We start from the raw sequence: 15,483 nt of genomic DNA, 5'->3' as shown, positions 1-15,483 counted from the left end.
TATTAAACAAAATCCATCAAATCCAGTGCTGAGTTTCCAAAAGACTTGAAGTGTTTGCAAATCAGTGAAGTTTTACCAGTGTGTTTTACTCATGCTGAGCAGAGCAGTTTGTGTTTCGTGTTTGTCCCCACTTGTTCTTCTCCAAACACCACGAGAGAGGCCCTGAGTAACAAAACCCCCGAGTCTGGGCTGCCTTTGTAACTCGGTTTCATTTTCCCTTTCCGCCCTGCAGTCCTTGCTGATAACCTGAAGTCGAACCCAGGAATTAAGTGGCAATATTTCAGCTCCGAAGAAGGGATTTTCACCGTCTTCCCAGCCCACAAGTTCCGGTGCAAAGGCAGCTACGAGCACCGCAGCAGGTAGGATTTGCCTCCCTCCAATTTCCTGGGAAAAGCATTAATAGTGGATTCCCCAAGCCCTGCTTTCCTTCAGTGTTGTCCTTTGCCAAGCTGACAGCATTCATGAGAAACTTCTAACGGAGTCCCTTGGGTTTTCTTGGGGTCGTTTTTTTTTAAAGCGCCGCTTTTCACTTCTAAGAAACTCAACTAAAATTCCAAACAGGTTCCTCACCTCTCCCAAATTAAATCAGCTGCAAACAGCAGAGACTTGGAAGTTGTAGGTCAGCCTGCAGGCAAGATCTGACTTACATTTTGCCTCATACTTGACCCCTGTTAATAAAGCAGCGGACACACACTCTGCTGATTTGGCAGGTGCTTTCACTTTGGGGAGGGAGGGGAAGGATGACAGCCTGGCAAGGGCACACAGGTAGGAGCATTTTTCCCCTGGTTCAGGTGGCACATCATGGATAGCAGTGAAAATTTCCTTCCACTAAAATAAAAAAAGTAAAAATAAAGCATCAGGTGGTGGCAGGCTTTCCTGCACAGGGATTTGTGTTCTCTAGACATGAAGCCAAGAATTGGAGGTCCGGTATTTTTTACCCTGCTTTTTCTGTCAGTACCATGGGATTGATGAAGTCTCAAGGGTGGGAAAGTGCAGTGGCTTTAATATCTCTGGTCACACATGAATTAATTGTACCAGTTAATCAGTCTGTGCAGGGGAAGCAGCAGCACGACCAGGAACAATTTTGGGGACGCTAAGGAGGGTTTGGTTTCCTGTCAGGGTTGAGCAATCAAAAGTTTACTGATCTTATCTTCAGTGTGTCATCAAAGCACAAAGTTCTGGGCTTGACTGAGTTTTCTGGGGCCTTGGAAAGGTGTGGTGAGAAGAGGTGAGAGCTGGGGGTGCCCCAGTCCTGCTCTGAACTTCGACGCTAAAACCATCAGAGATTTTATCCAGATCACTTAGTCTGGGTCACAGCTCCTCCGTGGCTAAATAAGGGGCATCTCTTTAGTAATATTTACTTCAGAGGGTAGTTTGGGTGAATTAATTAGTTAATGCTTCAGTGCTTTGAAGATCAAAGGCCCTGTTTCAGTTGCAGGTATTAACCCAGGGCAGAGCTGCAGGCTGTTTAACAGTCAAGAACTGATTTGTGCCAGTTGTTTACTGCAGTGCCTTGTCTCAAATCTGCTGCATTTCCTTTCCTCTTAATAAGATTTCTGTGTCTGCCTTTGATATAATAAAATTTCGATCCCAAAGCTCTCACTTGACTGTAACTAGTTTTGTGTCTGGACTAAAGAGGAAAGAGAAACTTGCTGCTTTATTTTAATCCTTTCTCCGTGCTGAGGATCTTCCTAATTTATTCCAGGTTGAAACCTTGGCGTGAGAGCTTGTGAACTCTTTCACACATCTCTCAATATTGAGCTGGATCTGAGAACACTTCCCTGAAAGCAAGTTTTTTGGTGTTAGCACAGACAATGTGGCAGCACCGCGAGTCCTCACTGGTGTCAGCTCACTTTGGGATGTGAAACTGGGCAGATCCAAGGGCTTGTGGAGCATGACCCGGGTGAGAGTCATCCCAGGACACCCTGCCTTGGCCAGGAGCCCTCTTACAACAACCCAAACACCCTGGGCTGCTCAGCTCCCTGCAGCTGCACAGGTTTTTACTTGCTATGGCCCCAGCACATCCCTATTATTGCACTCAGTTCACGTGTGGGTGAAGTTCCCAGCAGCCAGGATTTACCAGGGGGCATTTCTTGCTTCATTCAGACCTTGGTGTGAACTGCCGCAGTGATCCCAAACGCTGCTGTGTAAGCAACGGGGTTTATTCCTGAAAGCTGTGACAGGGAAAGAAGAACCTGGTTTGGGTTAAAAAAATTCAGAGAGTGAGGGGCATTTCTGCATGCTCAGATTCTCAGCTGGTGCAAGTTTTCATAAGGGGAAAAAAAAATTCCTGTTATAATTGTTTCTCGTGTATAAAATACCTGTATGTTTTTTCTTCGTTGTTTCTTCCTGGTTGTTTGCTTGGGTGTTTTAATTCCTGCCTATTTCTACTTGGGAGCGTTTCAGTGGGGGTGACAGGCTGCCTGATGATGGTGGTTTGGGTTTTTTTGTCCCTCCTCAGGCCCGTCTACGTCTCGACCGTTCGCCCCCAGTCCAAGCACATCGTGGTCATCGTGGACCACGGGGCCTCTGTCACAGAGACACAGCTCCAGATTGCCAAGGATGCTGCCCAGGTGATCCTCAGCTCCATAGATGAGCACGACAAGGTGAGGTTCCTCCAGGCCAGCAGCAGCTTTCCTTGCCCTTTGGTTCTCACCCAGAGTGGTGTTTTCAGCCCACGGACTCCAGCGGATTTGGGAGCTGCCTCCCAGGGGTGACAGAGCCTTGAGCTTGTTCTTGAGGATCTGCAGGCTGGGAAAAACGTGAAATCCCACTGATCTAAGGCAAAATCTTGTTCCTGAGCAATCTTTAAAGGCTCCTCCATCTCCGCAGATATTTCGGTGATGGTCAACAGGAAGAAGAACCGTGCTCCAAACGTGACTCCTTCTCACATCATGAACTGCTTTGAGCGACTCATTTTTTTTCCTTTGTGACAGTGGAAATTATTTATTCCTCTGCAGTACTGGGGTGAGCTGAAGCATAATTGGTGTTTGGAGGATTCACAGATAAATATGGGACCAGCAGAGGGCTGAGAAATCTGGGTTTGATTTCTTGCTCTCTCGCTGGTACTCACTTGACAGTGAGAAGGTCACTGAACCTGTAATTTTTTTCAGGCAGACAACCACGGATTCATAAAGTGCTTCTGTAAAAAGTCTCCAATTTGGTCTTTACTTTTAGTAACTCTCTGCTGGTGAGACCTTGATCAGTCTCTCTGCTTGGGTTTTCTTTTGTGAGTAGGAAGAGTTTCAGTTAAATCAAATTGAAGGAAACTGATGATAATCTTTGCCTTAAGTCTTCTCAAGGATAATAGGGGAAAACCACTTGTAACTTGGTGCTTTGAGAGAGATTGAATATGGTAAAGTAATCTTACAGTTCAGCAGGATTAATAGCACTTAAATTCAAGTGTCAGAAGAGTTTGTGTTAATACAGAGAATACATTTAAGACACAGATTCCTTGGTCAGTAGCTCAGTGGTTATAGAACCTGTTACACAGGTATCTGAGTGCTGCTTAATTCTGTGACTGCCTCGCCTCGCTCATGCTCCCTAATGAAGTTTGTCACTCAATTAATGAGCCTGGTGTGTTAGATGCCATTAAGGCACAGTGGTAACGCCTGCATTAACTTATTTACAGGAGGAGCTGATGTCAGAGTCACCTTACTTTGACTGAAACGTTAAAACAACAAAAAGCTTTGCTGGCAGCAGCCCTTAGAGTGGTTGTTTTTTGTTTTTTCTTTTTATTTCTCCGTGCACTCCACTTTTCTCTGGGCTCTCCAGGTTTCCTGGAAATGCTCTCTGCTGATTTCCCTGTCAGTCCTCCCTGGCTCACCCGGGCTCTGCCCAGAGCAGTGCATCAACCGTGGCGAGGCAGCAGAGCGGAGCTGACTCTGCCGAGAAACAAAGATCCAAATCTCTTTTCCACGAACTCCCCGTCACCCTTCTGAAATCCGTCAGATTTCTGCCCGGATTTGAAACCCGATTTCTGTTTCTTTTCGGGTTTCAAACGCCTGGGATCCCCTCAGCTGCCTTCTCCCCGCGCTGTGCGCGTGGGGGTGTGAGGATCCCTGCAGGGTAGGCGATCCCAGGGAATCTCTTCTCCCGCAGATCTCGGTGCTGACGGCGGCGGAGGCGGTGCGGACGTGCTCCCTGGACCAGTGCTACAAGACCTTCCTGTCCCCTGCCACCAGCGAGACCAAGAGGAAGATGTCCACCTTTGTCAGCGGCATCAAGGCGTCCGACAGCTCCACGCAGCACGCCCTGGGCTTCCAGAAAGCTTTCCAGCTCCTCCGGAACACCAACAACGGCACCAGGCTCCAAGGAAGTAAGCCAGCCTCTTGTGCGAGCCCGAGCGTTTCGGGGCGTTTTTTTATTTCACATTCTCTCTTTTGGCAGAGTGCAGTGTGTTGAATGTGAGCAAAAATGTGCCCCGTCCCCCGTTTTTATTTTGAGGAGCATTTCCTTGGGCTGCAGTCCACGTGAGGGAGGGACTGTTGGATGTGTCCGTTCCCCTCTCGTTTGTGTCACTTGCTGCCTTGCCTTTCCTTTGAACCGAAGGAGGGAAATGCAGGATTGAGATTGATCTGTGTGATGGCTGAGTTATTTCCCCAGCCTGCATGGGGCAGGGGGCCTTTCCAGGAAAACTGCAGCTTCTGCAGGTTCATTTAATGATTGCTGGCACGTTTGCATATGGATGATGTGCCTTACTGGAATCCTGGGGAAGTGGCCCTTGCTTCCCAGGGAAATGGGGTTTTTGGGAATACCGATTACGGGTGGTATTTTGTGCAACACAAAGAGGTCCTGGCTAAATTTTCCTTCATCTCAGAATACCCACCCTGAACTCTGTGTACTCATGATGAGCTTTATCCTTCCCCTTCCCAAGATTGGGGTTTTTCTGTTTTTGGGGTTTTTTTTTTGTAATTAGGATGTGGTGAAAGACATGGAAAAGATGGATTTGAAACTGAGCGGCAGATTTGCTTGCCAGGAAGCTGTGGAAGGCAAATTCTGTGCTCTGAGTGCTCCTTGGATTTGAGCAGTGCCATGGCAGGGTGGAGGGAACAGCCCATCCATTGGGATACTGGGATTATGGAACACAATTCCCACACCCTGGCCCTGTGCCTGCTCCAGTGAGAGCAGATCCTTCAGTGTCCCAAAGGGCACCAGCTCAGAGGCTGCGCAGAGCCAGAGAGAGAGGAAAAGTCCAGGAGTTGAAGTGCTTTGGGAAGAATGAGGAAATGCCCTCGCGTCCCACACGACTCTCCTTGGATTTATTACCAAAGGTTCAACCAATTCCCGAGCCTCAGGCCATTGGCACAGGGAGACTTTGTGTGGCTGGACAAAAGATAAGCTTGGCAAGGGCAGGATTTCACCATCCTCTGGCAAAATGATAGCAGGGGAGAAAATCCAGCAAAGGCAGAATAAACAATGCAGCGCTGCTGCAGCTGGCTGGGGTAAGAGGAGTTTGCCATCAGGAGTTACTCCAAGAACATCAGCTGAAGAGTCTTGGAGCATCCTCCTGCATATTCCCCATTCCTGGAAGTGTCCAAGGCCAGCCTGGACAGGGCTTGGAGCAAGCTGGGATAGAGGGAGGTGTGGGATAGGATGGGCTTTAAGGTTTCTCCCAACCCAAACCAGTCCAGGATTCCATGATTTTATCTGTGGCACTGCTTTGTATTAGGATTAGAAGTTTTGGCATATTCATACTTCACTAGGTTTCATATCAAACAACAGTTTTGGGGCACAAGCACAGAAGGTTAAAATGCAAATGCTTTGTATTTAGGTTTTCTCTACATGTGGAAGATTGTGATGATCCAACGTGTTTGTAGCGAGTTTCAGAATTCCTGGGGTGAGACACAATAGGTTTGAGAAGAGGATGTTTATAAAACACGTCTCATTTTCTTGCAAATAATCTTTTCATCTTTTTAAAAAAGAAAAACAAACCCACAAAAAAAAAAAAAAAAAAAAAAAAAAAAAACTTCATTTCACTGTTAATTTTCCAACATCCTGTTCCCAGAGAACAATGTGTGGGTGTGTCAGGGAAGCTGTGGAGATACAGCCTCAATCCCAAATTCACCCTGGCAAAGCCAGGAGGGAACTGCTGGGGTGAGATGGGAGAGCTGTGCTGTTAATCACATCTGGATTTTCTGCTTCAGTTCCTACTGCAGTCCTGCTCAGCAGATCCTCATCCCAAAGGGTGACAAAATGCTCCAAGAGCTGCTCGCTCTGGGCTCTCACGCAGATTTAGGACTGGCTCCTGTTACTCCATTCAGGCTGCAGCACCGTGCCTGGCTGCAGCAGGAATATCTCTGCTGTAGCCTAGGAAACACAGCAACAATTTTCCTTGAACTCCACCCAAAGCTGCTTTAATACCTGGCTTTGCTTTTTTTCCCTACTTTTAGCCCTTAAGAAAAACTAAGGTAGAAATCCCCCCCAAATTAACAGCGCCTCCTGTTTGTGTCAAAATCTGGTTCTGGCTGAAATTCTGGTCAAGTCACGAGGACAAAACGTGCGAGTCAAAGCACTGATACCTATTTAATAAACCAGTAGAGCAAATGCACCAAAAATCCAGGTGAAACAAGGAAGCTGGGGTGTGACCGCGTCAGCCCAGCGCTCTGGATTACCTGTGGATGATCCCAATCCGTGTGTTCATCGTAAACACAGATCTCAATACTGAGATCAGTGTGATGGACCAGCTTGGGGAGTAAGTGAATTGTTGTGTACAAAGGCTTCGGGGCAGGATTTTGGCCAGGAACATCCTCAGCCTGAAAAACACGCGTTCCAGGGAAAGTGTGAGGGGCCAGGTCACATTGCCAAGCTTTCTGCTCTGCCCTGCTCCAGGGGAAGGCAGCCTGTGCACTCCGTGCCTTTAGGATGGCAGGAGAACACAGGGGCAGGAGATGGAAAGTGCAGGTTTTTACCTTGTGGAGCCTTTTCCATGGAATTGGAGCGGCTGCTCCAGGCGCTGGATCCGTGTGCTCCTGCCTGGAGGCAGCCAAGCTCCTCAGCCTGGAGGTGAGAGGGATCCAGGGAGACCTCAGTGCCTGAAGGGGTCCAGGAGAGCAGGAGAGGGACTGGGGACAAGGGATGGAGGAGCAGGACACAGGGAATGGCTTCCACTGCCAGAGGGCAGGGCTGGATGGGAGACTGGGAAGGAATTCCTGGCTGGGAGGGGGGAGGCCCTGAACAGAATTCCCAGAGCAGCTGTGGCGCTTCTGGGTCCTTGGAAGTGTCTAAGGCCAGGCTGGACAGGGCTTGGAACAACCTGGGAGAGTGGAAGATGGGACTGGACAGGCTTTAAGGTCCCTTCCATGTCTCCAAAGGCAGAAGGTGCCTGTGGGCTTTGCTCAGGGGAGTCCTGGGTGGCCGATAGGCACCAAAGCAAGCAGGAGTTTGGAAAGTGCCAAGAGCGAAACTTTCCCAGCCCAGAGGCTGGAATCGGTGTGGCTGCAGCGTGGTTATCCCCTGGGGATGCTGTGGATCCTGGATGAAGCTGCTCTGGGCAGATTCCAGCACGAGGATCACGCCAGTTAAAACCCTGACGCGCGTTGTGCCTTGTGGTTGTGTTTTAGACACTGACATGGTCATCATTTATCTCTCGGCTGGGATCACATCAAAAGACTCCTCAGAAGATGATAAAAAAGCCACTCTGCGTGTCATCAACGAAGAGAACAGCTTCCTCAATAACTCAGTGATGATCCTCACTTATGCCCTCATGAATGGTGAGAGATGCTTGTCGTTTCCAGGCCATAAAACTCCCTTTCCTGGCACAGCACAGCTCGTTAATTAAGCTCATTCCAGGGTAATTCCAGGCCTCACTGGGAGCAGTTTCTTCATGGATTTTGGCACGTTGAATCCAGAAGCTGCCTCCAGATGTTGTTACTTCAGTGTTTATAACTGTGCCACTCTATCCTTGTGTATCCCAGTGGGGCTGCAGGGATATAGAATATCCTGGCCTGGATTGTCCAGACTGAGTTAAATTTGTTAATTATTGCAACTGCAAACCTTGCTGGGGGCTTCCAGGGCAGCAAACTGGGACTGAGCGTGATTTCATCAGCCAGGGAGGGTGAATGGGAGATCAAACCCAGTCTGAAATGCTTTGATAACCTGGGAACCAACCTGAGAGTGAAGTTAAACGTGAAGATCAGACACTCACCTTCCAAAAAAGGCAGTTTGTTGTATTACTGAAAACAGCCCAGGAAATGAGTGCTTAACCTAATGTATGATTTGGTTGTAAATTTAAATCCTCGTTTGAGACTGGGGCGCGCAAAAGGTTTTGATTTGTGTGCAGGAATTGAGCGTGGGACTCGAGTGAAGTGTGAAACTGGGATGGTTGGGCTGGAGAACAAAGCCCGTTATCTGCCAGGGCTGAGGATTCGCTCCTGGTCCTGCCTGTGGGCGAGCCACCGTGGAGAACAAAGAGCTGTCCTGTGGATTTATGGGGCACACAGCTCTTTGTTCCAAGTGGGGATGTGAACAGCACGGCAAATCTTTGTGCTGTGCAAACAGCAGGAGAGGGGCGATCTCCTTAAACTTGGTGTCGGGTAATGAATTCTCCTCAAACCGATCTTTGAGCACTTAACTAAGAGTACAGAATTTTCGGCCCTGCCATGCGGAGCATGGATCACTCCTCTGCAGCAGCGTGCCGAAGCCTGGATGGAAATGAAGCTTTGTTTCTGACCTGTTTGCTCGTGTTTGCGCCCCTGCTGCGCGGCAGAGGGGGTGACAGGGCTGAAGGAGCTGGCCTTCCTGCGGGACCTGGCCGAGCAGAACTCGGCCAAGTACGGCGTGCCCGACCGCAGCGCCCTGCCCGTCACCAAGGGCAGCATGATGGTCCTCAACCAGCTCAGCAACCTGGAGACCACCGTGGGCAGGTTCTACACCAACCTGCCCAACAGGATGATCGATGAGGCCGTATTCAGCCTGCCCTTCTCGGATGAGATGGGGGACGGTGAGTGCCGGGATTCGGGTGTAAAACCATCAGAGATCGGATTCTCTTCGCTTTCATATCCTCAAATGCGCTGGAATCCTACGAGGTTTTGGGTTCCGAGCCTTTTTGTCTGTAGCGTTTTCACCTGCAGAAGGTTTAGACAGATGGAGTTTGGATTCTTCCTGTGTATAAGCACAGACGCAACAGCCATAACTGAATCTGTGGAGAGGAATTCTCTGTACAGGAGGGAAATAGGAATGGCCTCCATGTCAGCCCTGGGTGAGAGCAGGATAAAAGCAGCCTTGCAAATGGCACAAGGAGAGTGTTAATTATTGGTAATTATTGTCCCAAGCTGGCCACCCTCAGCCCTTCTTTGGCTTCAGCACACCTGGACTGTTCTGAGACTCAAACTAAATTTAAGGCTGTTCCTGAGCAAATATGAGTGTGAGCTTTTGTTCCTTCCTGCATTCCCTCCCTCAGTGATTAAACTCCGATATTGTTCTCTCCCAAAGCCATATTCACTGGAAAATGTGAACAGCAAAGGATTGGGAATGGTGCAATAGAGAGGTTTGTCTTACATGGAATTCAGGGTGTACTTAAAGGCTTGTACATGCAAATGAATTTTATATTGGGGTGAGGGAAGAGCTGTGCTGAGTTTCCAAACAGTGCTGGAGAAAACAGGAGCAGGAAAGTGTTGCAGAGTTCTCACCTCAGGGATGAGATGAATCCCAAACTGTTGGGTAATTATGGATGTGATTCCCAGCACAGTGGCAATACTGGGATTTCATTAAGCAGAGATTTAATACTCTGATTATGCATTAGATGAGCAACAATTCCTCCCAACTGTTGCTTTACAGGGACAAATTAACTTCCTTTTCGATCCTATTTTTAATGCCTTAAATTCTGTTAAAGGAAGAAAACACTTCATTGGTTTCTCACACTAATTTATTTCTTATCTATAAGGATCCCACTTGGAGACTGACAACCCCCAAACAACAGTGGGGTGTGTTCTAATAAATTGATTAATACACTTCAGGTCACTATCAGAAACACAAATTAACTAATTAGGGAGAGTGGCTGACAACAGCCAGACACAACAGAAACCCTGCTGAGCTTCCCTGGCCATATTCCAGCATGGAATAGATATAAAACTGAATGGTGTAACATCTCAAAATGCTCTCTTTCCTCTCAAAATAATTAACCAGGTGATATTTCTGATGTTTTGTGGTGTTTCTCTCCCTCCAAGGCCTGATAATGACCGTCAGTAAACCCTGTTACTTCGGGAACCTCCTGCTGGGGATTGTTGGAGTAGATGTCAACCTTGCCTATATCTTGGAAGATGTCACCTATTACCAGGACTCCTTGGGATCCTACACCTTCCTCATCGACAATAAAGGTAATTTTGACTCAGATAATCTCCTCTAGTCCCACTGAACCACCAATCCTGAATTCTCACGTCTCTGAGCAGTCTCTAAGTAATGAATGATAGTATTTATTCAAAGTTTAATTGCGTGTTGTTGGTTAGTTTTGCCTGAGTGTTGCAGGAGATTTTGGGTGGATTCCTGACTTGAAACTTCTGTCCTGGAGCTCTGATTTGGAAACTCTGGCTGTGGGGGTTTCCTACACCTGTGACATCCAAGGTTTTCTGGGAAAGAGGGAAAGCTGGTGTTAATGTGCGTGTCCAGCCCTTTTCCTCTGACCCAGCTTATTTTTATTGCTGAATTTTTCACGCTGGTTTTCATTTGCAGCCCCTTTGACGAGGAGATTGTTTGGTCACTGCCGTCTTTGCCAAAATTCCGTGTAACTGCTGTATATCCTTTTCCCCCCCTAAAACATCCATCCTAGGCTCAGTTCTGTGATGCATCCCGCCTTTGGGGCTGTGTGTTTGTTTTTTTAGGGTACACCCTGATGCACCCCTCCCTGACCAGGCCCTACCTGCTGTCTGAGCCTCCTCTCCACACAGACATCATCCACTACGAGAACATTCCCAGATTTGAGCTGGTGCGCCAGAACATCCTCAGGTAAGGAATGGGGTGCAGCTCCCAAACGAGCACCACTGGGACTATTTCTAGAGGAATTCCAGGAGTATGTAAGGTAAAATCCCTTTTCCTACAATATCTGGATACTTGGATGGATTTTTTTTTTCCCCCCATTAAAAATTCTGGTTTGATTTTTTCCTCCAACTTTTTTCAGTTGTTATTTGTTCTAACGGCTGATCTGGGGAATATTCCCTCTAATCTGTCTTTTCCCTGTGAGGAGGTTTTCCCACTATTTGTTTTGAGTTTTTCTTTATCCTTTGCCTAATCTGAGAATTTTTAAGCTCGAAATGTGGGGGTGCACGAGTGCATTTTCGGCACACACACACTTTTCCTTCACCAAGCACAAATAACAGGTAATTCCTTCAATTCTTACGATAATTATATAAACACACAACAGAAGGATTTTGCTGAAGTCCAAACAGTTTTGCTCAGTGTTTAATAAACTGCTGGATGTTTTATCTGCCACTGCAGCATTCCCTTGGGCAGCCAGATCATCACAGTTCCTGTGAACTCCTCGCTGTCCTGGCACGTCAACAAGCTGAGGGAGATTGGGAAAGAAGCCTACAATGTCAGCTATGCCTGGAAAATGGTAAGGAAAACGAGTGTGGGATGGCACAGAGGGAATTCTTGGCTCTGCTATTGCCCCCCCTTCAGTTTGGGAATGTCTGATCACTAATCTCAACCCAGGGATCAAAATGGAATCTTGAGGTTAAACGCAATCCAGGTGAATTCACTGATGTCAGCAATAATGGGATGCTTTGTGCCAACAAACTCAAGAAGGTACTTGTGGATCATTTCACAGTATTAAATTAAATCCGACCTAAAGGATTAAGCTGAGCAGTTTTAAGAGATTAAATCTGTCATTGTTTAACAGAAGTTCGCACAGGGAGGTGACTGGAGCTGATTTTTTAAGATTGTAATGCTGCATTTAATACCAAACTCCTTTTGCAGGGCAGCTGGGACAGCCAAGGTTTGCTGGCCTGGTGTAATTTAGAGTCCTTAAAATACCCAAAGCAGTAAAACACGTGGCACATGCAGCACACAATTAGGAGTGGAAATAAGAAAATGTTGCATTTGGGAGTTAATTTGTCTGTACTCTCCATAAAGCTAACAGCAGTGTGTGTCCAGCAACAGGAAACCTGCAGCCTCTCCTCTGTTAGTGACAAAAAATATCCATGAAACAGAAGTAGGGATTATTGCTAATTGAAGCAAGAAAATGAAAGTCTTGTTTGGTTTTCAGGTAAAGAAAGATTACAGTAATTTCATTTTCTGTGTTAATTATGGAAAGTGTTTTTTTGTGGAACTCAGTGGCTCCTACACAGAGAAATTCTGCCCCACATTTTGGTTCTGTTTGGTGACTGCCTGGTGTTTTGCAGGTGCAGGACACGTCCTTCATCCTGTGTGTGGTGGTGATCCAGCCAGAAATTCCTGTGAAGCAGCTGAAGAACCTCAACACTGTTCCCAGCAGCAAGCTGCTGTACCACAGGCTGGACCTGCTGGGCCAGCCCAACGCCTGCCTGCACTTCAAGCAGCTGGCCACCCTGGGTGAGGGCCTCTGCCAGCCTGTCCTGGCCGCCTCGGGGATACACAAGCTTGGAAAAAACCTCCAGGATCCAGTCCCAGCTGTGCCCAATCCCCACCTTGTCCCCGGTGCCACCTCCAGGAATTCCTGGGACACTCCAGGGATGGGGAGTCCGACCCTTCCTGGGCAGTTCAGTGCCTGAGCACCTTCTCCATGAGGAAATTCCTGCTGCTGCCCACCCTGAGCCTGCCCTGGCCCAGTCACACCTCCTGTGTGTTTCTGTAGAGCGTGGCAGCACGAAGCTAAGCTCTTCTCACAAAACATGGGGACTACTCTTCCCTTGAGAAGTTTTTATTTCCAGGGCTGATTTTCTGATCGGTTTTTACCTTCTCACGGCTCTCCTTGGTCCCGGTGAGCTGCTCAGTGCTGAGCTCTTCCACAGAATCACAGCAGAGCCTGAGCTGGATCCCACAGGGATCATCCAGCCCAGCTCTTGAGGGATTGAATCCATGACTTTGTCATCATCAGCACCGGGTTTTTACCAACAAATGTACTTCTTGCAGGATGAGTGAGTGGGGCTGCTCATCAGAGCAGGAGATAAATGCACTGGGAGTCCAGCAGGGTCCCTGAGAGTCGGTGGCAGGAGTAGAGGTGTCTCACCAAGCTCAGACCGAGTCCTCTCCTGGCTCTAAAGCCCCTCCCTGAGCAGTAACAGAGTAGGGTGAAGTCCCAGCCAGTTGTGCAGGACTCTGCTCCTCTTTAGCTTTGGATCCATGGAAGTTTTTCACTGCCAGGAGCATTGACTACCTTCAGAGTCAGAAGCTGAGCCTGCTGGGGAGAAGCAGAACCTCAGTGCTCTGACGGTGTCCAGACCCTCCTCAGCAGCCTCCGAATTCTCAGGTTTTGATAGGCTGAAGTGGTTCTGCTCTTCCTGACTGATTTCAGACATTGCTGGGAGAAAGGGAGAATCTCCTTGGCAGTTCCAGTGTCTGGGAAGGATGGAGAACTTCAACCCCAGAAACATCCCAAGAGCAGAGGGGTCTTACAGAAACATCCTGCACTCCAAGCTGTTGTATTTAGGGATAACCTTGGGAGGTCCCTAAAATCTGTACTGTGAGAAGTTCTGAATTTAATCCTTTTGCTCCTAGCAGGATTTGAAGGTCTCATGCTGGATTAGTGGCAAAGTTGAGATTTTTCTCAGCTCTTTGTAGCCCTGCAGAATAACTCAGTGAGATCAGCCTGGAGGAGGGACCTGACAAACCTGTGGAAATTGCTTTGTTTAAAACACAGGGATTTTTTTATTTTTTTTTCTTTAATCTGGTGCCTAATCTTGATTATCTTATATCCAGAAAGATATAAATGGAGAACATCCCAAAAATGCAGCGCTGAGCTGTCAAGTGGAAAAACTTCTCGCGAAGCAAAATCAGAATATTTGCTCTGGGGAGCAGATGAGGGGCTGGAGTGGAAGTTTGGAGGTGGGGACTGCAGCACACGTGTGGGGATGTGTTTGAGAGGAATGTGACTAAAAGCAGAGCACTTCACATACTGCACTGCTGGTTTTTCCTCTGGAGACCATTCCACACAGGGAGTTTGGGTTCCATGGGTCACGTCCTCAGAAAAGATCTTCTCGACCCTCAGCCCTGCATCATGAGAATCGTTTCTCCTTTTTAAAAAGAAAAAGCTGGCTGGTTTTGTGTGATGAAAGTTTGCTTTTGAGTTTGTTCTGAAAACCACTCCAGACAGCTGCACTTTTATTGGGGAGCTCCTCTTCTGCACTTGGGATTCTCCAGATGTTCCTTCTCTGGCACTGAAAGCGCTCATTTTCATTTCCCTCTGGGATATCTAACCTAAACAGGGATACTTCATTTCTCCTCTAGCCCATCATCTTTTCTTAAGGAAAGGCATCTTCTGTAATCTCACACAAAGCAGCAATTCAGAAATCACTGAGGCTTTGGGAGCAAGGGCTTTAAGAACCAAGTGACACACGGAGATCAGAGGAGAGGGGCTGATGCTGACTTGTGAGTTTTGAGGCAAGAGGGGAAGAGTTCACGTGCAGCCTGAGCTTAGGAGGAAGCTCTGCTGGGAACTGCTCCGGGTTGGGTGGAAAAATCAACGTTTCCTGCCCTCCCTCCCAGCCCAGAGTGTCCTGCAGGAGCTGGGCGCTTTGTGTGGGACAGCGAGGAGAGCAGCGGGGTCATTCCTGCCTCAGGGACACGCGGTACAGGCACCCTCAGCCCTCACCATCCTGCTCTTCTGGTGTTTGCAGAGAGCCCCACTGTGATGCTGTCTGCAGGCAGCTTCTCCTCCCCGTACGAGCACCTGAGCCAGCCCGAGACCAAGCGGATGGTGGAGCACTACACGGCCTACCTGAGCGACAACACGCGCCTCATCGCCAACCCCGGCCTCAAGGTGAGCCCCGGGCACCCCTGGGCGTTCCTCCTGCCGGGGAGGGAATCCCAGAATCCCAGGAGTTTGCTTCGGGAAGATCCTTAAAGGCCATCTCATCCCACCCCTGCCATGGCCAGGATGCCTTCTGCTCTCCCAGGGTGCTGCTGAGGCCTCGGGATTGTGGCTTTTCTGTTTTTCATCTGTTTGTAATCCTGTCGTTCTTCAGTGTAGAACTCCAAACTCCACGCACAGGGTGAGCTGCTGCTCTCCCATTTTGGTCAGACACAACAGTTCCTCTCCAGGCCTGGGGATCGAGGACACCTCACTGCCTCAGACCCTGGGAAATGTTAACAAAAATGAGTTGGGGGAGCAAATTGGGGGTAAATTATTTCATTAGCTGAAGCTGTAATTGGGAGATTAACCCCAAATATCCAAATGGACCAAACTTATCAAAGTGTGAAAACCTGTGACCCATCATCCATTTTGGGGGCTTTGTCTGCCCAAAATGTACCTGAAAGCCCTTTGATAAATGGAACAGATTTTTATTCTCTGAATTCTGGGCTCTGTATTTAGGTAGTCCCAAAAAGTCATCACTCCAACCTGGCCTTGGACAC

At 48.2% G+C, this 15,483-nt stretch overlaps 1 protein-coding gene across 1 annotated transcript in view; it reads left to right on the top strand.

Moving 5' to 3' along the window:
• Window positions 1-15,483, top strand: part of CACHD1 (cache domain containing 1) — an 89,324-nt gene that overhangs the window by 55,328 nt on the left and 18,513 nt on the right. Inside the window, exons 5-14 of the mRNA XM_040073261.2 lie at window positions 233-359; window positions 2,462-2,606; window positions 4,102-4,318; window positions 7,563-7,712; window positions 8,708-8,941; window positions 10,167-10,316; window positions 10,818-10,941; window positions 11,431-11,548; window positions 12,336-12,504; window positions 14,748-14,890. Of these exons, the coding sequence (XP_039929195.1) occupies window positions 233-359; window positions 2,462-2,606; window positions 4,102-4,318; window positions 7,563-7,712; window positions 8,708-8,941; window positions 10,167-10,316; window positions 10,818-10,941; window positions 11,431-11,548; window positions 12,336-12,504; window positions 14,748-14,890 (1,577 nt within the window). The remainder of the gene's footprint in view (window positions 1-232; window positions 360-2,461; window positions 2,607-4,101; window positions 4,319-7,562; window positions 7,713-8,707; window positions 8,942-10,166; window positions 10,317-10,817; window positions 10,942-11,430; window positions 11,549-12,335; window positions 12,505-14,747; window positions 14,891-15,483) is intronic.

This window comes from Hirundo rustica, chromosome 9, assembly GCF_015227805.2.
Source record: "Hirundo rustica isolate bHirRus1 chromosome 9, bHirRus1.pri.v3, whole genome shotgun sequence".
Classification (NCBI taxonomy): Eukaryota; Metazoa; Chordata; class Aves; order Passeriformes; family Hirundinidae; genus Hirundo; species Hirundo rustica.
Note: the sequence above shows the minus strand (reverse complement) of the source record. Positions and strands in the feature narration are given on the sequence as shown.